Source organism: Engraulis encrasicolus, chromosome 22, assembly GCF_034702125.1.
Source record: "Engraulis encrasicolus isolate BLACKSEA-1 chromosome 22, IST_EnEncr_1.0, whole genome shotgun sequence".
Lineage (NCBI taxonomy): Eukaryota > Metazoa > Chordata > Actinopteri > Clupeiformes > Engraulidae > Engraulis > Engraulis encrasicolus.
The window spans coordinates 26,758,905-26,786,797 of record NC_085878.1 but is presented as its reverse complement, the minus strand read 5'-3'; the positions used below and the strand labels follow the sequence as shown (position 1 = coordinate 26,786,797).

Here is a 27,893-nt window from a genome sequence, read left to right as displayed (position 1 = left end):
AAGCAGGCAATACAACAGACAAAAGACATGAACAAAAATGATATGGGTAATCTGCATTTGATTTTTTATTGAAAGTTACAGACAAGTATTACGGACAATCCATGGATGAGTGAGGCGAGGGGGAGAGGGGGATACAAGGGAATGGATCTGAGATAAAGCATAGTGATATCTTTAGTGGAAATCTAAACAATAATAAGAATTATAATCCCCCTGCCAACTCAATATCCAACAGGACTGACAGTCCCTGGCCAGCAAGCTGGGAGAGAGGAGCACCACAGGGCCAGCGGAGAATGGGGAAGGAGAGAGAGAGAGAGAGAGAGAGAGAGAGAGAGAGAGAGAGAGAGAGAGAGAGAGAGAGAGAGAGAGAGAGAGAGAGAGAGACGAGGGGGGGTAGACAAGAGCACTGTGCAAATAGAAAGAGGATGAGAAAGAGAAATATACAGAGAAAGAAAGGGAAAGATACAGAAAGAGAGAGAGGGATGAGGGGAGAGAGGGGTTACTGAGCACTGTGTGGGTGGGACTGGATGGTGGGTGGTGCTTGGTCGGATGGGAATCACAATCACACCAGCTGTCATGTACACCATTGATGATGAAGCTTCATGTCTATGACGCAGTCTTCTTCTGGGAAAGGTTGATCTTGTCGCCCAGACTGAGGGCCATGCCCTGTACACACACGTACACACGTACACACGAACACACACACACACACACACACACACACACACACAATGCATTACATTAATTCAAGTGAACTTTTACACTGCAACTTTTTATGTTATGTCAAATGACCCTTGTTCCTCCAGTGTGGTCTCAGAAGTGGCCAACTTGGCATTAATAATTTGCATTTCAAAATGGATTTCAGGGGGAAAAAAGTGCATTTCATTATGCGGCTGAATTTTAAAGCCACACATTTTTTTTGTCAGACGAGACATTTGTTCTGCCAGTTTGGTCCCAAAAGTGACTTGCAGCATTTCAAAAATGTGAAGTAGACTTGATCACCAGTGCAAATGCCAGATAGGGGAAGGATATACAAACCATCTCAGAGTTGATGGAGGGATTGACCTGGCATTATACTTAGGATAGTCTTCTATATATTATTAATCTGAAACTACTATATGCTGTGGAACTGCTCAACTTCACTGCTATAAGAAACTGTAGTATAATTCCCTTATTTACATGGCAAAGACCTTCCAATAACATCCCACTAGATATGCATCAAACACAGTCAGACAGCCAGCCAGACACACACAGAGAGAAACACAGAGAGAGAGAGAGAGAGAGAGAGAGAGAGAGAGAGAGAGAGAGAGAGAGAGAGAGAGAGAGAGAGAGAGAAGTGAAATAGAACGGTACAGGGGTGCATTTCTCTACAGCGTCAACTTACTTGGTTGCAATGCAATTTCCCATTGGAAACCTACTAAGTTGCTAACTGGTTAGCAACAATGCTTTTGGGTCATTTCACGTGAAATCAGACGCTTTGGGACCCGACCGATCCGGATTTCAATCATACTTGGTGTGCCTTTTTAGTAGCAAGGTAGCACCCCAGAACTGCATTGGTTTGAATCTGACACTAATATTAAGGGAGAAACAGACTAGGAAAGGTTCACATGTGAGGGTAGGACACTATACATTCAGCCTTGAATATATCAGTCAGTGTTAGTCACAAAAAGATGCCTGTGGTATTGTTTGAAAGCTCTTTTCTGGCTCTACATATTACACAATCAGCTTGGAATACAACAACTCTCAGAATATGAATTGAAAAATTAAAAATTGAATATCTAAAAAAACTATATTTTAAAATGGCCAGTTCCTTGTCCAAACGTAGCCGGCAATGTCATTAGCAATACCTCAAATGCTGGTGTTCGGTTCTTTATTCATTTCAGAGAGAATTTGACTCACAAATATGGCATCATACAGACCACTTACTAATAATATGGTAATACCATAGTAGCATCACATGACAAAACAAAAACAAAACAAAAATGGTCAGTTTCCATGGTCCCAGGTTTCAGAAACTAAGGCAGATGTCCATTTATACACACCAAATGATGATATGTGAATGTTTGAACATTCCTTCTCTGTGTACCTGTGTCATCTTCCCTTTACCGTACTTTAAAGAGATAATCAATGGCTACACTCTCATTTTGTACTCTACCAGTGCATTTGAAGCAGCAGCTGTGTCTTTTGTAGATAATGTATAAGTACGTCCCGTTAAAGTTAGGTTCCACTACCAGAAGCACATCCTGATGATCCATGACAAGTCTATCTGGTCTGAAGGGAAAAGTGAAGGATGGAGATGGTCCATGAGGATGCAGGAAGTTCAGTTTCACCTCTCCAGTGCTCAGCATACATTCCTCAACACATGCTAGCCACCAGTTGCCATCATATACAGCTACAACATACCCTTTGATGCTTGAAAATGTAACACATTCCTTTACTGAGCTCACTCTTTCAACTCCTTCTCTGAATGCGGAAAATGGCCTAATGTCCATTGACAATGGGCAGAAGCTGTGTAGTTTTTGAGTACCTGGAATAGTTCTTGCAGATTCAAACCTCTTCAACAGGTTCTCAGCTTCATGATGGCGCATCTCTCTCAAGAACATCCATTGCCAGTTTGCCACAACAGAGATGTACCATCATGAAGCTGAGAACCTGTTGAAAAGGTTGGAATCTGCAAGAACTATTGCAGGTACTCAAAAACTACACAGCTTCTGCCCATTGTCAATGGACACAGTAGAAGTTAGGCCATTTTCAGCATTCAGAGAAGGCAGAGTTGAAAGAGTGAGCTCAGTAAAGGAATGTGTTACATTTTCAAGCATCAAAGGGTATGTTGTAGCTGTATATGATGGCAACTGGTGGCTAGCATGTGTTGAGGAATGTATGCCGAGCACTGGAGAGGTGAAACTGAACTTCTTGCATCCTCATGGACCATCTCCATCCTTCACTTTTCCCTTCAGACCAGATAGACTTGTCATGGATCATCAGGATGTGCTTCTGGTAGTGGAACCTATAACTGCAACGGGACGTACTTATACAATATCTACAAAAGACACAGCTGCTGCTTCAAATGCACTGGTAGAGTACAAAATGAGAGTGTAGCCATTGATTATCTCTTTAAAGTACGGTAAAGGGAAGATGACACAGGTACACAGAGAAGGAATGTTCAAACATTCACATATCATCATTTGGTGTGTATAAATGGACATCTGCCTTAGTTTCTGAAACCTGGGACCATGGAAACTGACCATTTTTGTTTTGTTTTTGTTTTGTCATGTGATGCTACTATGGTATACCATATTATTAGTAAGTGGTCTGTATGATGCCATATTTGTGAGTCAAATTCTCTCTGAAATGAATAAAGAACCGAACACCAGCATTTGAGGTGTTGCTAATGACATTGCCGGCTACGTTTGGACAAGGAACTGGCCATTTTAAAATATAGTTTTTTTAGATATTCAATTTTTAATTTTTCAATTTATCATAATTCATATTCTGAGAGTTGTTGTATTCCAAGCTGATTGTGTAATATGTAGAGCCAGAAAAGAGCTTTCAAACAATACCACAGGCATCTTTTTGTGACTAACACTGACTGATATATTCAAGGCTGAATGTATAGTGTCCTACCCTCACATGTGAACCTTTCCTAGTCTGTTTCTCCCTTAATATAAGTGTCAGATTCAAACCAATGCAGTTCTGGGGTGCTACCTTGCTACTAAAAAGGCACACCAAGTATGATTGAAATCCGGGTCGGTCGGGTCCCAAAGTGTCTGATTTCACGTGAAATGACCCTTTTGTGAAACGGGGTCCAGAACATGGTTGAATGATAAACCAGGCCTAGTTAACCTATAGGAAGTGGCAAACGTGCTAATAGATGTACCTGCAGGTAGGGATGTAAATAAAATCGAAATGTATCGATGTATCGGAAGTATCGGCCGGCGATTTAATCGAATCGGATCGTATCGTGGGGCATTCTTAAGAATCGAAAAGAATCGAATCGCTGCCCCCTGTGCAATGCCCTAGCTCCGTAACACAATAGTAGTGGAAAAGTAATTGGAAATCGTATCATATCGTGGGGAATTCCTAAGTATCGAAAAAAATCGAATCCCTGATTTAAGAAATCGATACCATATCGTATTGTCATGAAGGCTGTGATTTACATCCCTACCTGCAGGTATCCTTTATTTAAGAAATGAGGACTTTTGGCTCTTGTATTAAACCATGTACCTCCCATAAGGTTAACTTAAACCTGGTTTACTACTGAACCAGCTTCTACTGGAGCCACTACTGCGGCACTACTGAGCCCTCACCTGGCTCTTGGCGCGGATGCGGATGTGTCCGTTGACAGGTGCGTCTGGGCCCAGGTGGAGGGGCTTCTCAATGCTCACGTTAGCCAGGGCATCCTCCCCGAATATGGAGCGAGCGTACAGGTTGGCAGCCATGAACCCACAGATGCCCGACAGGGCCTGACGTCAACACAAACAACAACAAGAAACACAACAATGAGCTAGGCAACACTGATACTGGTGGTATACTGTACAGCTGAGTGTCAACTGAAATAAATGTTTAAAAGATGAACATAAACATGAATTTAAAGAAAAAACGTTTTTTTTTGGTGTGTGTGTGTTATGCTTTACCATACAAGTATGGATGTTATTAAAAAGTAATACTGTAGCCGTAACTGTTAATGAACATGATGATGTATTGTAATGAACATAATGGAAAATAACTTTTCTGTTAATTTAAGGACAAAGTAAATGTTCCTAAATTGCTAACAACACTCAGCCATAATGCACAGAACAGTGTGGTGTGAATGCGTTTGATATAGTCGTACATCATTGATAGGCATCACCTTCTCAGGGGTCAGGCACTTCATGTTGGTGGAGCTGAGGATGTGCATCAGGTACTCGTTCAGCTCTGTGATGTTAGTGTTCACCGTCACCTGCAGCGGAGGAGGAGGAGGAGGAGGAGGAGGAGGAGGAGGAGGAGGAAGACGAGGAGGAGGAGGAGGAGGAGGAAGACGAGGAGGAGGAGGAGGAGGAGGAGGAAGACGGGGAGGAGGAGGACAAGAAAATGTGGTAGGAGGAGGAATAGTAGGAATAGGAGGGAGGAGGATAAGGAGGAAATGTAGTAAGAGGAGGAGGGTGAGGAGGATTAAGAGCAGAAAGAGGAGGAATGTCAATACACAACACTCTACCAATTTGCATTTCATTTTTTATTATTATATGTGCAGTACTACTATATATACGGTAGTCTAAATTTTGGGCTGTTTGGGCCAGAATTTGCAGCCAAAATTCCTTTCAATCTGCCATTGCACTTGAACGTTTCATCGGTCTACTCGGGACTCCACCAGTCTACTAATCAACTATTGCATTGATAACCCACTGTACCACCACTACACCACGTTTCCAATCCAGCACTATACCACCGAATTACTGCCCTCTACTCTACCAGTCTACTACTGCATTCAAGCAGTGGAGCTGTCAGCAGTCGGGCTCATGTGAATGGAGCAGGCAGTGCAGTACAGAGAATACAGGCTTTGTCTTCCCACACTAACAAAGGATAACAGTTTCCTCTGCTGATTCATGGGGTGCCTCAAACGCACGCACACAGACAGACACGCAACACGCACACTCACACACGGAGTGGAATCCAAAATATTCACTTGTTCACTTGATCATGGAGCACTTTACTCAAAACAAGATAACTTTACACCTCATGCAGTGCATTATGCAGTGTAAACAAGCAAACATTTGGGACACACACTTTCTCACAGTCTCACAGGGTATGCTTGCTGGGTGACTTCAATTGCGCATGTAACCATGTGCCAGTGAGTGCTCAGAGCACTATGTATGTGCTATCCTTTCTGAAGGTATCATGTCAGATAGCCAAAAGGGGCTCTCATTAATATTTTCCACCATTGCCTGACCCTACCGTGACCTCAACATGGAAGTTCAGAAGATCACCCCTCGCTGGCGTGTCAATACTGCACTGTAGCACACATCTGTGTGCCTTATATTAGGCGTCTTACCCCTCACGAAATAGCATAAAATACGCATAGCAACACGCTCGTCCTGCATATCCTGCGGCAAGCATGTTCCGGGCCTAAAGTGAATGCCAACAGAGACAGCCAGACAGACGCACGCACGCACGCACGCACGCACGCACGCACGCACGCACGCACGCACGCACACACACGCACACGCACGCACACACACACACACGCACACACACACACAGGTCCTGTACCTTGTTCTCCCATTCAAACTCGGCCCACATCTGTCTGAACTCTGCGTCGGTGCAGGATGCTGGCTGGATGTAATCCATGATGTCGATGTGGATATCACTCAACACCACGCAGTTCCTGTCACTCGCTGCCCCCGACACGTCATACACTACAAACACACACACACACACATACACAAGGTCAGAGCAATGAAAACAAGACCAGCACTAGAACAAAGATGATAAGGATACTTACCAGTAAAAATACTCTAAAGCCAGACTCAAACTACACGACTAGCGATTGTGTGTCCGATTTTGGCGTCGGGGTGCACCGCACACTAGAAGAGAATCAGCAACTGTCAATCTTATCCCTGCTCGCAACCACGAGACAATGCCCGACGTTCTATTTTCAGTCGCAAATATCAAACACAGTTTGATTTCTACGATTTGCGATTGGCGACTCTTTGAGCTGCAGAAGTTCTATCTTAGAACGTCGGCCACGGCAAGGAAATCTTTCCCGACAATCGCTTGCGATGGTCCTGGGGGGTAACCAGGGCTCTAAATTAACTTTTTCCACCACCAGCCAATTTGGCTAGTAGACATTTTTTCTTACCAGCCAAACAGAAGTTCAACTAGCCATTTTTTAATCTTGCCAAAATAGGCTATGCGTTAGGCTAGTTGTGTTTTTTTTATTATTATTATTATTATTATTATTATTATTATTATTATTATTATTATGGTTATTTTATTCAAATTTCCACAACACATAAACACTACTGTATAGGCCTACATACTAGGTCTATAATAAGCATATTATATATACTTTTTAAACTTCTGCTTTATTTTTACCTTATTTTTACCTCTGAAAACAATGAATCACCAGCCACACACACAACAGACCTTTAAACCAAACACACAGCCAAACACTACAAAACCTCACACTCCAAGGAGGGAGAAGAGATGAGAGGAAAAGAAGAGGAGGAGAGGAGAGGTCAACACACACACACACACGTTGTGCAATAATGGATATGATGTCGTGTGTGCCTATTGTGTGTTTATGTGGCCTACAATATGATGCTATAGGCACCATTATTTCCTCCAGGAGCTCTTCTCTACCATGCGCAACAAAATAACAAGAAGCCCACGCTATGTTTAACTAAAAGCAAATAATATCACGGAAATGTTCGCTCCCTTTGTTACTTCCATAGCGCACGTAGCCTACTCGCACGGGCATAAGGTCTGCCCTTCTTTCCGATGGCGTGGGCTTTCCAACTTAGTTGCGCCAGGGCTTATAACATTTCAGAAGACAACTGACAGCTACGCTCACACTACTCTGACAGCCCGTTCTCCTCCTCTGCACTTGTCGCTATTTCGTTCCACAACACTCCTGTTATTGAAAGTCTTCGGTCAGGTCCTCGCAGCTTAAAAAGTCAGCCTGTTAGAGCAAGGTGTGTCGGTGTCGGCGAATGCTAATAGTAACAGTAGGCCTAATAATGACGTTAAAAGTGGTGGAGCGAAAGCGACACGAGCAGGGGAGAGTTGCCTGTCAAAATAGTGTGAGCGCACCGGAGCTCTGAAATGCTTTCTGTCCTGGCGCGCGCAACAGCAGCACGGAGTGGCTGCTGCTTCGGAACGCTCACGGTGGGGTGGGGTCATGACGGGAGTGTTTATGGGTAATGTAGGAAATCTCACCGTATCGTTGTCATACAAGCAGCCGTTTACCGTTCACAATTTACTAGGCTACTCGTGCGCTACTAGTCAAATGGGCGGGTAGGTATTTTTTTCCACCGGCCAAAATTAATTTTCACCCGTGTTTGGCGGGTTGGCGTGTGTTAATTTAGAGCCCTGGGGGGTAACGTTCCAGCGATTGTCGTAAGGCGGCTTTTCAACCGAGAATCGGGCTGATAATCCCGATAAGCCACGCTTAACAATAGTGATTACTTTTGATCCCTTCAAACATTCCCCCGATTTGGATGCATATACCCTCATATAAAAGATGAAAGTCATAGTATATCTTGTTTGTTAAATTTCCAATCCATTGGAGAGGTGTATAGAACAAAAATAAGAAAATGATGTCCAAATATATATGGGCCTAACTGTAAAACAGGACTGGCTACGTCTCCACCACTGTAAAGGAAGGGAGGAAATCTGTACCTATGTTTCCGAATATGATGCCGTTTTCTGTGGATGCAACCTTGACGTTGGCCTTGATGTTGGCGAAGTCGTGGGGGGCGAGAGTGAGTGGAGAAGGCTTCTCCACCAGCTTCAGGTCACCTAGAGAACACACACAACGGTGGCATTTGAATGGAATCTGAATCAACCATTTGTCTGTTGTAGTTTTTATCACATTCTGTGCCATTGCATGTTTATTATATGCTGAACGTAAAGCACGGCATCTTCGCAAATGTAAGTGAACTTTGACAATAACAGGGACTATGATTCTGTAATATTTGCACACAGAAATCACAATAATTATTACTCAACCAATTTACAATTTTCAGTCTCTCTCCATTAAATTCCAGACAACTATGACCCTAAATATAATGACAAGATCACCATGCAGTGTTGTAAAAATGCTGCAATACCCAGTGTAGCGAGCTCCAGGGTGCAGTTCTGTAAAGTGTCACTGGTCTGGTTGACCACCAGTACGTCCAGCACGATGTCGTACTGGTTAACGTGAACATACGCCTCCGCATACACCGGATCCGAGAAGCCCGTCAGCTGAGTGACCTGAAAGAAGAGCAGAGAGCAGTTGTAAATTTAACAGCCATAAATCCTTGAGCGGTGATGTTTTTTATGGATTTCTTCCCCCATTCCACTTTTGAGGCACACCGAAGTGCACATAACCTTGCCCCCCAGATGCTCTTGCCAATCCCCCTGAATATTCATGTCTGCATAATGAAATGGATTTAAGAGGGCCATGGATATTTCAGAGACCGTCTATTATTAAAGGCCATTCTGGCCTATGCTTGTCTGCTTGTGTCCATCTACAGAGCACCACTACCCTCTGGTGGTCCAATCCAAAACTGCACTGCAGCTTGGTGTCTGCTTGTGGTGGAATGTGACAAAGCACCCAAAAAGAAATAATACTTCAAAACTGTATTTGACCTGGAATTAACCCTATTGAAAAAAAAAATGGCAAAACAGGTAATGGTGTGCAACAAATTCAATGTATTTTTCCTTTCCATTTCTCCAGATTTTTTAAAATGTAATGTCAAATGTAGAGTTTGTTGTATTACACAACATCGCCAAATACTGTTCTCAGGAACACTACAGTCCAAATTTCAGCCCGATAACGTAAGATTGGCCTCTAAGGTCATGCGGAGGTCATGTGACCTTGACTGACCTTGTTGAGTTTGGAGGCCAGGGGGTCGGCGGCCTCCTTGCGTTGCGTGTTGCCCATGGCGGCGAGCAGGCTGAGCTGGAACTGGTCCTCTTTAGACGTCATCTCGTTCTTGGCCGTCAGCTGCATGAAGGAGATGGGGTCGTCCGCCTGCACGATCACATTGCGCTTCTCCGACTCTTTCTGTGGGTGGGCAAGTAAAGTAAACTTAATTTACATTTTCATACTTTTCATAGACAAAACAATGAAGGAGAAGTTGGAATCAGAGTCAGAAAAGAATCAAAACAGGTGACTATTGTGGACATTCATTTAGTATGTAAATGAATTTATACAGCACTATTTTCACACAAAACAGTGACAAAGCCCTAAATAGTGGTAGGACTATAAGAAATGGGAAAGCTTCTCTTCCCCAGCATGGTAGCGCGCGCGCGTGTGTGTGTGTGTGTGTGTGTGTGTGTGTGTGTGTGTGTGTGTGTGTGTGTGTGTGTGTGTGTGTGTGTGTGTGTGTGTGTGTGTGTGTGTGTGTCTCCCTCTCTCTTACCTTCTGCGAGAGTTTCTCCTCCTCCAGCCTGACGGCCAGCATGTGTGAGAGGGACTTGCGGCACTCTGTGTTGAAGATGTCGTTCATGAGGGGCGATAGCTCGGACAGCACCTTCAGGCAGAGCGAGATGCGGTCCACGTCGTCGTCCGTGATGGGCTTCTTGGGCAGTGAGGACTTGCCCAGGTGCAGGATGGTGGCCATGATCAACATGGACTCAGCCACAAACGACTGCAGAGAAACAGAGGGAGGGAGGAAGGCAGTCAGGCAAGGGCGCATAACTAAAAAACTACAAACAACTACAACAAGGTAAAGCCCCGGTGTAAGATGGTGGCCATGATCAACACGACTAGTGGAGAAAACAAAGAGGTTTCCGGCAGAGCACCCGATGGGCCGACCTGTCTATGCAGTTGTTGTACATGACTAGAGAAGCTAATCAGGCCAGGATGCATACATAATGCTGTTATGGTGCAATAAGGACTCAGCCACAAATGACTAAAGTGAAACGGAGGGACTGGGGAAAAGAAAGTCAGGTAAGGGCGCATAACTAAAACCAGAAACAACTACAACAAGGTAACCCCCAGGTGTAGGATGGCGGCCATGGACTCGGCCACAAATGACTAGTGGAGAAAGCAAAGCGGTTTCCGTCCGACAGACCACCTGATGGGCCGTCCGGTGTATACAGTTATTGTACATGACTAAAAAAGTTAATCAGGCAAGGATGCATGTGATTTTTTTTATCAAATGTGGCATCAACTGAGAAAAGAAAACAACAAAGATGCTGTTATGCTGCAAGATGGTGGCCATGATCAACATCATGAATAGGACAGATATACTGAAATAAATTACTAATAATAACTCACGTTCTGCCTCTTCTTGTCTGGGACGATGGCCACGTATCTTAGGGCGACTTTGGTGAGGGTGGTGGCCAGAGAGGCAGCAACGAAGAAGTCTCCGTCCATGAGGAAGCCTCTTAGAGGGGGCCTACAACACAGGCAATGAAAAGGTTACATAAACAAGACAGTGAAATTTACATGAGTTTTTATCTGCTAGCCAAAATCAATACTGATCCTGGTGATACAGGGATTTCATGGGACTTGATGGTAATGTGTTTGCTCTTTATGCCGCTATACTGTAGGTAATTTTAACCAACCATTCTCCATTTGGTCATTCCAAAGAAACCCAGCCCAGAAACTCAAGCAAGTTCTTCTTAGGCACATACTGGCATATCAATTGAGGTTGCCACAGTACCTGTCCTCTTCTTTCTTGGAGGGCCGCGAGGAGCTGAGTGCGCTCTGCGTGACGTAGGTGCCCATCTCTGTGACCAGCTTCGCGGCAGGAGCGGCGCTCACCTCCTCCTCTGGCTTCACCTCCCCCGCCTCCTTCTTGATCTCGTTCTCCACGATGGGGATCTGAAAAGACCAATAGAAAGACGATAAGAGCAGTAGCAGCGGCTGGAGTTTGTGGTGCAAATATCTGAAACAGCATCCATAGAAATATAGGCCTGGTTCAGACCAGACCATATCACAAGCGAGATACGGTCTGGAGACTGCCTACTGAATTTCTCGTAGGGGAGGTGTGGTTTATGATTGCTAACAGCCGTTTATTGGCCGTATACGTAGACCATAGCCAATCTTATCAGTTTTGTTCAAACAAACTGCAAGCTTCCATTTGTGACAGTATGTGTCATCTTCTTTCCACCCCTCCTCACTCTCAGATTGCATCCCTAACTCAGGTTAGTGCTTTGAGACAAGTATCCACTGTCTTTCAGATCGGAACGATTGGGCAAAGCAGCATGGGATTTCCCAGGCTATAGATGCTGCATATAAAAATTGGAACAGTAACCACTGGAGTAAAAAAAAAGAAGAAAAACTGTAGGAAGGTGCGAATTTAAAATCTCGATAACAAAAAGCCTACCCAAAAAACATATCAAACTAGAGATGCACTCAAGAGAGTGCAGACCTCTGCCAAGGAAGCAGCTTGATAGCACATTTGACTATGTTAAACATCCTCTGCCTTGGTTTTTATCAAAAACTGGAAAGTCAAAATTTGCCAAATCCTGCAATTGTGACGAATCTTTAGGGGTCTTACACACCAGGGCGGTAAAGCGTCGCGGAACGGCCACGTTTTTTACCGGCGTCTGTGAAAATACATTGAAACATATCTGTCCTTACACACCAACCGGTGGTAGTCGGGCGTCAGCGGCGCGGGAGCCGGCTCCGCGCTGCATTTGGAAAATAGAACTCGAGCGTATTTTTCACGCTGGCGACCGGCGGTGTCTCATTCAAATGAATGGCAAAGTAGCACGCTAGCTTTAGCTGTGGGTTTTTTTTTTTAACAGGACTGGCCGCGCACGCCGACGCTGTCAGTGTGAAAGGCAGAGAAAAACACACCGGCCGAAACTAAGCAGAAAGACTGCGTTTGTCCGGCGACCATTCCATTCCGCCTTGGTATGTTTTGGCCCTTAAAAAAAAAAATCTTGTATCACTTTTGTCCACTCCACAAAATTTCATCAAAATCCCTTCATAACTTTTTGAGTTTTCCTGCTGACAGACAAACAAACTAACGCGACCGGAAACATAACCTCCTTGACGGAGGTAATGACTGTTAGGAGTTATCCTACTGACAGACAGACAAACAAACCAATGCGACTGAAAACATTACCTCCTTGGCGGAGGTAATAAAGCCACTGCATCAGAGAGAACTTGACTAGACATACCTCCCCGAGGGACCGCCGCACTTCTGTCATGACACTCTGGATGTCCTCTTTGCTGCTGCAGTACTCTCCCAAGATCCACAGAGCACCCCTGTAGATCCTACAGGAGGGAAACATACGACTGGTCATCATGGGCCTATACTACAAAACTGGTTCAGAATAAGTTAAAGGGCAACTCGTGCCAATTTCAACATGCTGTTGTATTGCTCACGCTACCCTTGACTTGTCAGTAGCCGGTGACGCCGCAGTTTTTGGCCCAGCCCTTTCCGAGATATGAGCTATTCTAATGGGGGCAACTTTTGTTTAATTTTTTTTTTTAAATGAGCATAGGCCTACTGCAAATATTTTCCCAAAAGGTATCGCTAGCTGTCTGCTGATGTTGCATAACCTTTTGGATGTTTTTGGGAATAAATAAAAATGTTTTTTTGAAATGTAAACAAAAGTTGCCCCCATTAGAATAGCTCGGAAAGGGCTGAGCCAAAAAATGCGCCGTCACCGGCTACTGACAAGTCAAGGGTAGTGTGAGCAATACAACAGCACATTGAAATTGGCAGGAGTTGCCCTTTAAGGTTAAAGTGATACTGTCCCATTTTTGGAAAAAAGCTTATTTTACACCTCTCCTTGAGTTAAATGATTGAGTTATACCTTTCTAATGTACTTTCACCCGTTCTCTGAGCATGGCAGTGCAAATTTTACCTCTAAGCTAGCAGTTAACATTGAGTCCTATGAGAACAGTTAGCCGCCAGCTGGTCTCATAGGACTCAATGTTAATTGCTAACTTGGAGGTAAAATTTGCACTGCCGTACTCGGCAGGAGAACGGCAGGAAGTATAGGAGAAAGGTAAAACTCAATCATTTAACTCAAGGAGAGGTGTAAAATGAGCTTGTTTCCAAAAATGGGACAGTATCACTTTAAGTTTAGAGGTAAATCATCTGATAGAAGAGCCTGAAGTCCTCATATTCTGAAGGAAAGTTCTTGTATTAGACGGTTTACCTCTTACCTTAACCTTAACTTATCCTGAACCAGCTTTGTAGTATAGGCCCCATGACAGCATAGTACAACACGGTACATTACAACAATAACATTGAGATCATAGGATAAATATTACAAAGCAAGAACTCAATTTCTGATCTGCTAACCCTCATTGAGCAAGTGAATTTCAGCCCTGTGCAAAGGTTTAATGTGTAATTATAATGTGCTAGAAGCGTCATTAACAGCCCATTAGCTGCTTTGAAAATAAAGAGTACACTATATTTACATGAGCTATTTTGAAGAAGAGGTTTGCATATGTGGTAGATAATTTACGCCAATACAAATTACATGTCAAGAAATCAAAATAATCTGAATTTTGGATCCCATAATGTTCTATACTGTACTGCCCTACAATATCAGAACGCAGTATCTTGAAAATGGTCGAAAATGGGTTTAGACCGGAAATTGGCTTTAAAATACCTTCTTTTTCTTGTGTTAAAATTTTTTGGCCCAACTTGGTCCCGTTTCGGAAAAAAACGCAAAAAACTGATTATACTGCGCTTTTTGGTTTTAGGAGGTTACGTGGTACTAGCCAAGAACGCAGTATAATGCGAATTATACTGCACTTCTCCATTGACACCGTGGTTTTGGTGTAGACAGTAATACCACAACAGAGCGCAGTATAATGATTTTTCAGCTAAAAAGTAATGAGAATGTTGTTTTTTTTGCTTTTTTCTTGTGTGCATAAATTTTCACCATAAAAAAGTATTATATGGAAGTGTCATCACCACTTTACCTCCAACACAGTCGCGTGGACAGAAAGGAAACTTTAAAGCCTTTTTTCTCAGTTTGGCATTTTGAATTATACTGCGTTCTGAAATTGTAGGGCAGTGTAGTTCATAGATCTGCATAAATAGAGTTCACTGTATATAAATAAATAAGAGCTTACTTGACGGTCTTGATGGCGTGGAAGACCTCCAGCATCTTCTCGGTGATGAGGGGCCGCAGGTTGTCGAACCTCTGGATGGCCTCCCGCACAAACTCCAGCACGTCTGCAGCCGCTGCCTCGTTAGTGTCACTCAGGAACTCCATCAGCTGTTGGAATAGACAGGCAGACAGCCGCATGAACACACGTGCGCATGAACACGCGTGTGCATAAATGCGCGCGCGCGCACACAAACGCGCGCGCGCGCTCACACAAACACGAACACACACACATACACACAATGTGCTGTTTCCCATAATGTGCATAAGAGTCCTAAGTGGCTTGCTGCAAAATCTGTCCAGAATCAGCAGCACTGCATTATTTTCTATCCAACTTAGACTGCTAGTTAAACAGGCAAGTCTTTTTTTGTCTCATACATAAATACTGTATTGTGCATTTACACCATAACCCACGCATTTGTTTATTGTCGTAAAAGTTATTTTGTTACTGGAATCGCTCCATTTGTATCTTTAGGGTAAAAACCCTTTTGCAACTTCCTTGAGGAAGTCAGCACTGTATCTAACGAAGAATTCGGAAAGCGTGTTATTTTGCTGCGTCCTTACCACGGGGATGACGTTGCCGGCCATGTCTGGGAAGCGGACGCTGCAGGAGTGGAGTGTGCGCACCAGCAGCTGACGGTACTTATCAGTGTCCTCGTGCTCCGTCACGTTGTTTGTCTTGATCACCTCCTTCTTCAACACGATGACCAGCTGCAGGGGCACACACAGGAGATTAATTAATAACACGGGTTTATTGTAATTACAGCAGTTTATGATGATTATGACCACTTTTAAAGTTTTAAAAGGAGCAGAAGCGATTAATTAATACAACTACAAATAAGGAGAATTAGTGGTGCTTTAGAAGTACTAAAAACTTTCCCAAACATTACAAACTTAAACCGGCAATATTCTAAAAGTTAATAAACTAGCGTTGTCGAAGGACAGACTCATTACATGAACTCATCAAAGCACACACAGACAAATAACATGCATGCGCGCACACTCTCTCACACACGCACGCACGCACGCACGCACACACACACCTCTTCGACGTTCCTTGAGGAGACGAGGTCGAGGGCGAGTTGCAGGGTCTTCTTGCGCACCTCCAGGTCAGGAGTGGTCAGCACTCTCAGGATGTCCATCACCAGGTCCTGAGGGAGCAGCACCGGCACACAGCATTAAACATACAGAAGAGGACACACACATCATGCAGAGCTTACACAATAAGAGAGTATATCTGGAGGACAGCACAAGGGACGAGGGATTTCTCAAGGAGCTGTCCATTGACAATGGATGGGCGACAAGAAATCAAAAGTGATCTGCAAGCGGTTGTGTTTACTACATATGGCCTGCAAGCAGTAGTGTATGTGTGTTTTTTTGTAGTTTCTTAATCTTACGCACAATGGGCTTATATATGGTAGTTATCATTTATGTCACACGCAGACGTGCGTGTCGTACCTGCAGAACGCGCTCATGTGTGGGGTGCTCCTTCAGCTCAATTAGTCGGTCCAGCACGATCAGCTTCACATTGTTATCACTCTCCTTGATGATCAGGTCAATGTAGCACTGTGCAGCAGCCTGAAACAAACACAAGAAAGAGGAATCGATCCAATCCATTCAATCAATCAAAATGCAAAAGAAGGAGGCAGAGGATCTTTTGTAAAAAGGTTAAGATCCACCTGTGGCCGATAGAGGATTAGTGATTGCACCTTTGTACAAACTGAGAGCATTGTCATTTAATTTTATTTAATTTTATTTAATTTAATTTAATTGAAGGTCTGTGTGGACTTAGTAGTAGTTCAGGGCATACTACTGTACATACTGTACATACATACCCATGACATCACTGAGCAACCTTTCCCTGTTCTATTAGCTTTCAATGAGAGGGATGAGGTGTGCGTGTGTGTACCTTGATGGCGGTGGGGGCACTGGAGAGGGTGACGAGGGTGCCTGCTGCCTCGTACTTCACGGCAGGGCTGGAGGACTGCAGCAGGTTATAGATGCAGCGGATGAAGCGAGCTCGCTCTGATGGGTTGGCATGGCACACCTGATGGAGAGGCGGGGAAGATAATGACATAATAATGTAATAAATGTGTGACACAGACAAAAAGCTATGGACTGAAAAGTGAGACATGATGACGACACTGACTGATTCCACCATTATAAACTTTAAAACTATGACTATTGTACATTTGATTTGTGCTTCATCTTTTCACAAGGGATAAGGGAGTAAATCCATTTTCAAACAACTGTCTAAAACATGTTACCTTGTAGATCAGCTCCACAATGACGAGTTGAAGAATGTCCCCAAAGGTGTGCACCTGGTCGATGCATGTGCTTAGGTAGTCCAGTGCCCTGTCCTGTTAATAGTAAGATTGCTAATCAATAATGTATCCGGTCTATAAGAGCTTCAGCTTTTGAATCATTTGCCAGGGTATTCATTGGATTCATAAGGATCATGCTCACTGAAAGAGCAATGCAAAAAAAACCATCTCCAAAAACACTCTGCCACACTCTTACCTGGTCAGCATGGATCAACATCATGAAGGCGTTTCTCTTGCAGCTGGCATCTTTCTCGTTCACCAGGAAGTCGTGAATCAGTTCTGGGGCATCTGGGATCAGGTGTTCAAAGTTTCTGCAAAAACAATGTCAGACAACATGTTTGTAATTGCATTACATGCAAAATGTAACTCAATTAAACATATTTTCCATAAACGTCAGCATAGAGACCAAAGTCTACAGGCAGAGGTGTCAAAAGTAAAAGTAAATTCATGATGTAAGTACAACACTTGTTCATGACATTACATGGCTGTTACACCAGTTATTCCATTGTACTTAATGAGATAGGTAGACTGTGCTGTTATTGAAAAACACTAAAAACTTAACAAGAACCCATCACAACTTTGACTCAACCAGCGCAGAGTCAGCTGATCATAAGACAAGTACACAGGTCTACTGGTTACTCAGACACGTTACATGTAGGGATGCAAATTATCGATTAATTCATTAATCATTAGTTGATAGCCTTATCAATCGACTTACGATTAATTGATAAGCGGCGTTTTCTCCCCGAAATCTCAATGTTTCTCGGAAAAAAACCTACTAAATCTAAAAATTTGTATTAAAAATTGAGATAAAATACCACTTAAATTAATTCTATATTTAATCCAAAGATGATTGAAATATTTCCACTATTTACACCCCTCTTCACACACACTCTTCAAATGCCCATTTCACCTGGGTTTCTTGTCAGTTGAATTGTCGATTAATTGCGATTAATGTTTTTTTAATCGATTAACGTTGATTAATCGATTAATCGTTTGCATCCCTAATTACATGTGTTGGAGGGAAACTGTGTTTCTTTTACTCTTGACACCTGTCTACAGGTGTCCCTGTGGGCAAACAAATGAAGAAGGTAGGTCTGCACCCTGGATCTTCGTCAGGCATATGGGTAACACGAAGAAGTTGTGGCCTATATCACATGACCCTTCAATCTACACCCGCCCAGGCAGGGCACCCAAAGGTGCCAACTGCCTGACACTTTTGTCTAGCACCTGCAACAAGTGACTTTGGATGTGTGCACCCTACCCAAAACGACCTGTGGTCAAACAATCAGTAATGCAGGTGCATGATGCAGGTGTGCTTAATCAAAGGCAGACATTTTAGAAATAACCCTACATTGATAACCCTACTGTTAACGTTTTCATATTTCTGTACAAACAACACATCTCACTCAAAGTAAATATGATAAGGCACAAAGCAAATCAAGGTGTTGATCCAAAACAGGAATCAGTGCGTGCTGACTGCCAATTTTTCACATGGCATGAAGATACCTAGGTGGCATACAATAATTAGTATTACCTCTACCAAGGACGTTATGTGATCGTGTGATTGTGTGATCAGTTTGTTTGTTGTTTGCATGCTCACAGTGCGTTTGTATTTCTGTCCGCCAGAAGGCGGGGGTGCACTCTCTGAGCCTTTTTCTAGTTAAAGAGGTGGGCATCTTCCCCTGGCCATAATATCAGTTTTCTCCAGGAACTGTAACAAATACCCCACAATATAATAATTGTAAGTCTATAAAACAGTCATTTTTTAAGTGTAATGTAGCATTGATCAGATTAGAAATACATTTCTAAGAACTTATTTTGGGGGGCTTCTATGCCTTCATTGAATAAGATAGTGTGAGATGGTGACAGGAAGCGACTGGGAGAGCGAGATGGGGAGGATGGAGAAATTACGTCGGGCCGGAATCAAACCTAGGTCCCCGGCATTATAGTCAATCCCCTAACTGTTCAATATATATATATATATATATATATATATATATATATATATATATATATACTGAATATTCGCATACCACAAAAGCTCCCTTGTCGTGATTTAATGTGTTGAAAAAAGGGCACAACTTTTCGACCTTTAAGTCCTTTGTCAGGTGTTCACAGACATATCTGCTTTGTCCCTTGAGGCCATGTACCTGTAGATGGTGTAGATGGCGAGCACGGCGTTGCGGCGGACGTAGCTGTGGCGGTGCTCCAGGCAGGCGCGGATGGCCGGCATCAGGGGCTCCAGGAGCTCCGCCTCCTTCAGCTTGCACAGGAAGCGCAGGGTGGAGCCACGGATGAACTCGTTAGGGTGCTGCAGGTCCTGAAACACCACACCACACCACACAAGATATGTGATTATGCATGTGACTTTACATACACTTTAATACAAAGTCACTTACAAAAGGGTATATAGACAGCATAAACTTTTTAAAAGTTTGAGGAGGTACAGAGTACAGCAGTATATCGACAGTAATATAGTACAAGACAAGATACACTCCAGTGGAAATACAACTAAAACAAGTGGCTGAGGATTGCTGGAGTAGTAGTCTCCACTTGAAAAGTTAGGGTAATGATCTGCTAAAACGCAACGAGATCGTCGCATAGCAACACCAACACGTCTCTATCCTCCTTGAAGACGCTTTGATAACTGCAGGCATTAATGACACGTATAACTGCTCTGTGTTGTGACAGGACTGCTGTACAGCCCGCCCCTGCGTCTTGCTCGGTTATTTGACAGCCTCCTCGGATATGGTCTTGACGCAAGGAAAATCGGCAAAAACTTGAAGATTTCCAAACTTGAAGATTTCGCAAGGGTTGATTGCACCGATTCTCATACACACCATGCTGTGAGGTGCGAAATCGCACACTATGGTTTGTGGGAATAGCTGTATTGTGGCTTTGCATGGCAAGTAGTTCGTTTCAATACCTTTCTGTAGGCGTCACAGACCAAGATCATCTCTTGGAGCAGCTTGCCATCTGGGGTGGTCTTGGGTACGATCTCCCAGAAGACCAGCAGCAACTTCTTGATGGTGTGGTCTTGCAGCGGGAGGACGAAGCGGATGATGGTCATGAGAAGACCAGGCAGCTTCTCTCCGTTTAGGATCATGATGATCACCTTCTTCAAAGCTTCCGTCTTTGCCTTTATTTCCCCCTTTTCTGTGAGAAGACATTCATAGCTTTCAATTAAAAAAAATCAACATGCTAAAATGTTCAGCTGTAGTATAAAAAAGCTTAAAACTTTAACACACATCGTCCTCAGATGAATGACAACATACACACAGCACAACATGTGTATTTAAAATGAGCAAATTGGTTCTGCTACAAATCCTAATAAGAATGGCCCACAGACTGATGATGATCAGCATAGAAAAAGTAAATATCAAAAGGCTTACCTAGATCAGTTTTGAGGCTGACCTCAGAAGGAGGTTCAGAGTCATTTGGGACATTGATAAGGGTATAGCACACATTTTCCGCGGCCGTCATGGTGCCAAGCAGCTCTTTGTCTTCGCAAGACACTCCAGTCAAGAAATCTGTACGAAAAAAATACACGAAATGTCAGCAAGAATGACCACTACTGATTCGGAGCTGTGAAACTATGCGTCATCTTAAAAGTGAGGCGCTTCTGCCCTAGTGACAGCTGCGGACAAATTTTAGACATGTTTTCACGACATGAAAAACTCACTCGATGATTGAAATGAACAGGATCAGCAAATGTAGAATGTGAGTGAATTAAATGACTTTAAAGTCGGCGGTTGTGTAACAGCAGCATTAGCCCTCAACAGCGCCTCAGGAGCTAACCAAAACTGTGCACATCAAGTGGACCACCACAGCGGACCACTTCCTGACTCGCTGGCAGGATGTGATGCGCACAGGTAAATACGAAATCCTTACCATCTCAACAAACGGGTCAAATGCATGCTTTTAGACTAAGCACGCAGCACATAAGATCATAACACATTAAGCATGCCTTATAGAAACCTGATAGTCAAATGTGCATAATTTATCGCCGAGAGATGAGGCCTAAATGTCAACCATGCTAACTAGCTAACTAAATGGAAAACTGACGGCTAACATTTTTTCATTTAATCTTCGGATGGGTATTGCCAGTACTGTCGTACAAATGGACATTCTTTGAAATGAACACCGTTTCACTGTCGTATTGTCATCTTAGTTGGAAGTAGTGTATGTCATACGCGAATTCAACTTCAGACCAAAATTGACCGTGAATTGTAGCAAAGTCCCGACTGTATCAAACCATCTCTTAGCTCGCTAGCAAATCATTCAGTCAGCTAGACACACGCAAAACCACCCTTGTGGTGGAATACGCATTTTCTAACGATGAAACTCAATTATACTTCATGATATACATGCATATGATATTACTAAGTTACACCTATGCGTTACCTTTTAGTTGTCTCTGTTATCCCCGTTTCTTTTTTATCTCCGCATCCGTGGCTAATTTGCTTTGCTCCTTACGAGTGACGTGGAACCTTCCTGCCTGAGCCACATCAATGCTACGGTAAGCGAAAGAGGACAACTCGTTTTGAGAGGCATCGAAAGGTCGCAGCGGCAACAATGTAGCCTATGCAAATATTTTTTCCTTAGAAGATTCGCGGCTATCCTTTCTAAATCCAAAGCAAATCTATTTAACACTTTTTGTAAGTACACATCTTCTTTTAATTAACCACACTCACACTGTTGCTTTTAGGCTACACTTTTAATGTAGGCCTAATTCAATATCTGCATTGATTAGAAAATGTCTCAATAACTACTCCACGATAGACTTCCGGTGGCGCGAGAGTTGAGATGGCAGTGTAAAACCTGAGCTCCTGTATCAGCTTTATTTTTTACCACTCAATTTGAAAAAAAATAATATATTTTGTTTAAAATTAATTTGCAAGAATGAGTGCGGGCAAATCCTCGAAAGGAAAGACGACGAAAAGGCGAGAAACTGAGGAAAAGCAGAGAGATGCTGAGAAACACGGAGGAGCACATGGCGAAGACATGGAGACAATTCGAGAAGCAGTGAGTGCAGCTGTGGCTAAAGGAATGGAATGCCTAAGAACCGAACTGAAAAAGGACTTTAAAGAATTTAGTAAATGTCTAAGAGAAGATATTAAAAAGCAAATGGACGATTTCACTTCCGAAATGCGTACAAAACTTCAAGATGTGACCAGCCGAGTTGAGGATGTTACTGAGCGAGTTGGAGAGATTGAACATGGCATGGCGGACGCAGAGCGATGGGACATTGCTGTGAAGGAGACGCTAACCCAGTTGTTGGCAAACCAACAAACGCTGAGGGATAAAGTGACCGAGATGGAGGGGCACGCCAGACGAAACAACATCAGAATTTATGGAATACCAGAGGACGCAGAGGGTACTTCTGCAACAGCGTTTGTGGTGAATATGATTAAGACCCAACTCAGTGATGACATCGACCCGACATGGAGCTGCGACCTTGGGATAGAACGCGCTCACCGAGCGCTGGCTGCTAAACCATCCCCTGATGCTCCACCACGCTCAATGGTGGTTCGTTTCCTCCAGTTCACAGTGAAAGAAAAGATCCTCACCGCAGCCTGGAACAAAGGTCTTAGCCACGATGACAAGCGAGTGTATTTTGACCATGACTATGCCGAAGCTGTCCAAAAGAAAAGGAAGGAATACGTCCCTGTTAAGAAAGCGCTGAAGGAAAGGGGGATACGATTCCGGACTCCGATGACCAGAATGCGAGTTCATCTACCGGGCGGCGCGGTCACCTATTACAACGCGACGCAAGCAGCAGAGGATCTGAGGAGGCGTGGGTTCGACGTGGGCAAGATCACATGCGAAAGAAACACGGGGGCTCACACGGAGGCCTCGCTTGACAAGCTGCTACCATGGGAGGTGATTAAGCCCCGCAACAGAGGGGAAGAATACCAACAGCAGGTGAGAGAGAGGCTACAGGAATATCGCAGGAAGGATGCCTCAGATGAGGAGAACCACTCGCCTGAATAGTCGTCTATTTTGTTTATATTTGTAAAGCTGATACTATGCACTGTCACCAGACTGCCACAAATCTTTTTTGTTTTTGCGTCAGCTGACTGAGGGACCCCACCTAGTGGCAGTTCCCTCCCTCTTCCTAAAGGTGATGATGTGTCACCTTTCTTGTTGGGAGCCCTGTTCATTTGTCTGTATTATAGTTGTAGTTCCATTACGTTTTCCTTTTTTTTCCTACTTGTTTTTCTTTGAGGTCTGGGAGTGTAGATCACATGATGCAAATGATAATATGAATGTACTATCAATGTTATAACATATTGTCATGGAATGTAAATGGGCTTAGCAACCCTATAAAACGTAGTAAGATGATAGCCAAGGCTAAAAGGGACAGGGTGAATATAATGTTTTGGCAGGAAACCCATTTGTCTGCAGTTGAGCATGAAAAATTTAAAAAGCTGGGTTTTAAAAATTCTTTTTTTTCATCATATAAAAATGGAAGGAAAAGGGGAGTAATAATACTAATTTCAAACTCCACCCCATTCGAATTTGTTTCTGAAATAAGGGATAAAGAAGGTAGGTTTGTTCTGGTTAAATGCAAAATAGATCAGCAAGAAGTGACTTTGTTTAATATTTATGCCCCTCCAGGGAGTCAGACTTCATTCTTTAAAAGGGTGTTTGATCTGATTGCAACAGAGACATATGGAACGCTTATTTGCTCTGGTGATTTAAATTCTTTACTCAATCCCTCTTTAGACACCACTAATAAAAACAGGAAAAGAACCCCCACAGAAAAAATAATTAATAAGGCCATAAGAGAACTAGGACTGAGTGATGTGTGGAGAGCAATACATGGTTCACAACCTGGGTATACCTTTTACTCTGGGAGACATGGGACTCACTCCAGACTAGATTATGTGTTTATGTATAAAAAAGATCTACACAGAATTAAAGAATGTAAAATTGGCCAGAGAATCCTCTCTGACCATGCAGGAATCATATAAGACTGCATTTAGAAGGTAGAAAACGCAAAACCCTTTGGAGGTTAAACTGTGGTATGTTAAATGATGCCAGTTTTGTGTCTATGATGAAAATTGAGCTAGATTATATCTTCAGGAAAAATGATAATGGGACTGTAAACCCTAGTATGGCTATGGGATGCTTTTAAGGCCGTCCTTAGAGGCAAGATAATAGCTTGGTCAGCCTTATCAAAAAAGTTAAAAACAATGCAACTGTCAGACTTGGAAGAAAAATTAAAGAACCTTGAACAAATGCATATCACCAATAGAGACCACGCCATTGTACAACAAATAAGACTTGTTAAACAGGATATAGACAAAATATTAAGTGAGGAGGTGGAGAAAAAACTCAGATTTATGAAACAAAGATATTATGAGGCTGGTCCCAAAGCGTCAAAGTTGTTAGCCTGGAGACTAAAGAAACAACAGGCTGAAAATACAATTCATAGGATAAAAGACCCTGTCACAAATAAGATTGTTACAGATGTAGATGACATACAGAAATCATTTGAGAAATACTATACATCCCTTTACTCTAATAGGGACCAGGCAGATATGCAATCTATAACAGAGTTCCTGAATTCTTTAGACCTACCAAATATTGGTACACAAATCAATGACATACTAACTCAGCCAATAACAGGGGAGGAGATAAATGATGCCATCTCAAGTCTGAATAATAACAAGTCACCTGGTGTGGATGGATTTCCCCCAGAATGGTACAAAACCATGAGGGAACATTTGGTACCCCTTCTTGATACTTGCTTTAATTACATATTAGAGGATGGATATACCCCGCCATCTTGGAGAGAGGCATTCATATCTGTCATCCCTAAGGAAGGGAAGGATAGGACTGATTGCAAAGGGTATAGACCAATCAGTGTGTTAAATTCAGACTATAAACTCTATGCAACAATCTTAACGAAAAGAATGGAAACAGCAATGCACGATCTAATAGATGAGGATCAAACCGGATTCATTAGGAATAGACAAACACAAGATAATATTAGGAGATCCCTCCACATTATTGAACATATCAACACAACACAGTCAAGGGCCATTATTTTAAGTTTAGATGCTGCCATGGCCTTTGACTCAGTGGGCTGGGATTTTCTTTATTCTGTAATGAGAAGATTCGGCTTTGGGGATAAGTTCATCAGTTATATTCAAGCTCTTTATTCCTCCCCTATAGCTAGAATTAAGGTAAATGGCAGTCTTTCAGATCCTATTAGGCTGGAGCGTGGATGTAGACAGGGCTGTCCTGCCAGCCCTAGTCTCTTCAACCTGTTCATTGAACTTTTGGCACAGGCCATAAGGCAGGAGGAAAAACTGAGTGGTATCTCCATAGGTGGAGAAGAATATAAAGTAAGCCTATATGCCGATGATGTACTTGTCACTTTGTCTGAACCAGCCTCTGGCCTACCTATTTTAATGGACATGTTGGAAACATATGGGAAATATTCAGGTTATGTTCTCAATATAGATAAAACTCAGTTTAATTTTGCTCCCACGCAGGAACTTAGAACAAAATATATCTTTAACTGGCACTCTACCCAAATTAAATACTTAGGAGTTTATTTGACTAAAGATTTGTCTCAGTTATTCCAACGTAATTACAACAATGTTAGTAAAAAAATATATGAGGATCTTAACAGGTGGAGTCTCCTCCCCCTTGACTTTGGCAGTAGAATTAGAACAGTTAAGATGAACATCTTGCCCAGATTACTTTATCTTTTTTTATCACTTCCTATAGATATTCCTACAAAACAATTCAGAGAATGGAATAGGCACATTTCATTATTTGTGTGGAACAATAAGAGGCCAAGGGTTAAATTCTCCACTCTCCAGTTGCCACGGTTGCAAGGGGGTATGGCACTCCCATCTATAAAGGACTATTATATATCTGCTCAGCTGAGGCCACTTGTCTGTCTATGCAACCCATCTTATAAAGCTAAGTGGAAAGATATAGAGACATCTTTAACAGATGTCCCCTTACAGGCATCTATGGGTTGTGTTGACAGGGATATGTCAAGACCACAGACAGAAAGCAACTGGGTGAACTTATCATTTAAGATATGGTTTGAAATGGTTAAACGCCATCAGCTCCTACTCAGCTGGCCTGCTTATGATCCTGACTATAAACCATCTATGACTTCAGATACAAGCAATGGTATCACATATCTATGTACAATAGTTAAAGATGGAAAACTCCACAGTTTTGAACATCTATGTAAGGTCCATGGTCTGAGGAGGCAGGATTTTTACAGGTACTTGCAAATGTCTGATTATTTCTGTAAAGAGGTTAGGGACTCTGAACAGAAAGAGTGTTCTAAGGTTGTTCAATTATTTGTTGGAGCGTACAACTGCATGAGCAGTAAAGGGCTGATAAGTAAACTGTATCATGCTGTCAGATCTCTTAAGAAGGACTCAACAGAATATGTGAAGCAACGCTGGGAAAAAGAACTGGACATTGTAATAACAGAGGACATATGGACGAATGCTTGGAAAATACAGTCAACTACTACAAACTCATTGGGCTGGAGAGACTTTTGCTGGAAAAACCTGATCCGCTTCTTTATAACCCCTAAGCAAAAGGGCAAACAAACAGACACTCAGCTGGGCTGCTGGAGACAATGTGGAGAAAACATGGTGGATCATGCTCATATATTTTGGTTGTGTCCCTCCATTCAGACTTACTGGATGGAGGTGACAGAAGTTATTGATAAGGTGTTGGGTTATAGTGTGGATATGACATTTCTTTTTCTGTACTTAGGTCATTTTCCTGAGGAATTAGACAAAGATGATGAGTACCTCTTAAAAATTATGATGGCAGCAGGGAAAAAGGCAATTACCAAATATTGGCTACAGAAAAATACACCTACGGTGGGCACATTTGTTGGCATCGTAAAACATTTACATCTTCTTGAGCAGATGACCTATTCCCTAAGGCTGCAAAAAGAAATTGGAGAAAGAAAGTGGATTAAATGGTCCGTTTACATAAATGACAGAACTAACAACACAGGTTAATGAGACTATTGTATTGTATTGATAGTCTTCTATTGTATTGTATTGACTGTGATATGCGCCTATTCTGCTGACCTCCACATTATTTTTCTTTTTGTTTTTTAGTTTTTTTTCCCTGTTTTTTTGTCTTTGTATTTGTCTTGCTTCTATAAAAAATACCATAAATAAAAAGTATCAAAATAAAAATAACTACTCCACAACTAGGCCTATTAAGGACCAAATAGTCCAGCGGATGGGACACACAAAAGGGCCTTATCGTGCACTTTTGAGTAAAAGCATGAAAATCGGTACACATATCCTTCTTGATATGCTGATTGATGTTAGTGTTGGAGGCGTCGCGAAAAATGCATCGTTTTCAAGATGGCCGCCAAATTCAATATGGCCGACCCATATTAATGAATCTACCTGATATTTGGTAGTAAAAGCATGAAAAAACGGTACACATATCCTTCTTGATATGCTGATTAATATTAGCATTGGAGATGTAGCGAAAAATGCATTGTTTTCAAGATGGCCGCCAAATCCAGTATGGCCGACCCATATTAATGAATCTACCTGACACTTGGTATTAAAAGCATGAAAATTGGTACATATATCATTCTTGATATGCTGATTAATATTAGCATTGGAGGCGTTGCGAAAAATTTAGCATTTTCAAGATGGCCGCCAAATCCAATATGGCCTACCCATATTAATGAATCTTCTTGACACTTGGTATTAAAAGCATGAAAATCGGTACACATATCATTCTTGATATGCTGATAAATATTACCATTGG

At 42.6% G+C, this 27,893-nt stretch overlaps 2 protein-coding genes across 3 annotated transcripts in view; one reads left to right on the top strand and one right to left on the bottom strand.

Moving 5' to 3' along the window:
• Positions 1-41: 41 nt before the first annotated feature.
• copb1 (COPI coat complex subunit beta 1) lies at positions 42-21,600 on the bottom strand. 2 transcript variants are annotated; one of them, XM_063188780.1, is made up of 22 exons: positions 21,504-21,600; positions 20,492-20,629; positions 20,026-20,255; positions 19,250-19,419; positions 17,293-17,407; positions 17,040-17,132; positions 16,682-16,819; positions 16,231-16,350; positions 15,816-15,923; positions 15,337-15,483; positions 14,738-14,883; positions 12,820-12,916; positions 11,352-11,512; positions 10,964-11,084; positions 10,104-10,331; positions 9,566-9,745; positions 8,805-8,949; positions 8,374-8,493; positions 6,244-6,389; positions 4,829-4,936; positions 4,305-4,460; positions 42-663 (listed from the first exon to the last, which is right to left on the bottom strand). In XM_063188780.1, the coding sequence occupies exons 2-22, from the start codon at positions 20,580-20,582 to the stop codon at positions 604-606; spliced, it is 2,880 nt and encodes a 959-aa protein (XP_063044850.1). In that variant the 5' UTR covers positions 20,583-20,629; positions 21,504-21,600; the 3' UTR covers positions 42-603. The 2 variants fall into 2 exon arrangements, with proteins under 2 accessions (XP_063044850.1, XP_063044851.1); XM_063188781.1 differs by having other exon boundaries at positions 4,847-4,936.
• Positions 20,788-27,893, top strand: part of znf821 (zinc finger protein 821) — a 29,567-nt gene continuing 22,461 nt past the window's right edge. Inside the window, exon 1 of the mRNA XM_063188785.1 lies at positions 20,788-20,971. Within this exon, the coding sequence (XP_063044855.1) occupies positions 20,962-20,971 (10 nt within the window). The 5' untranslated portion in view covers positions 20,788-20,961. The remainder of the gene's footprint in view (positions 20,972-27,893) is intronic.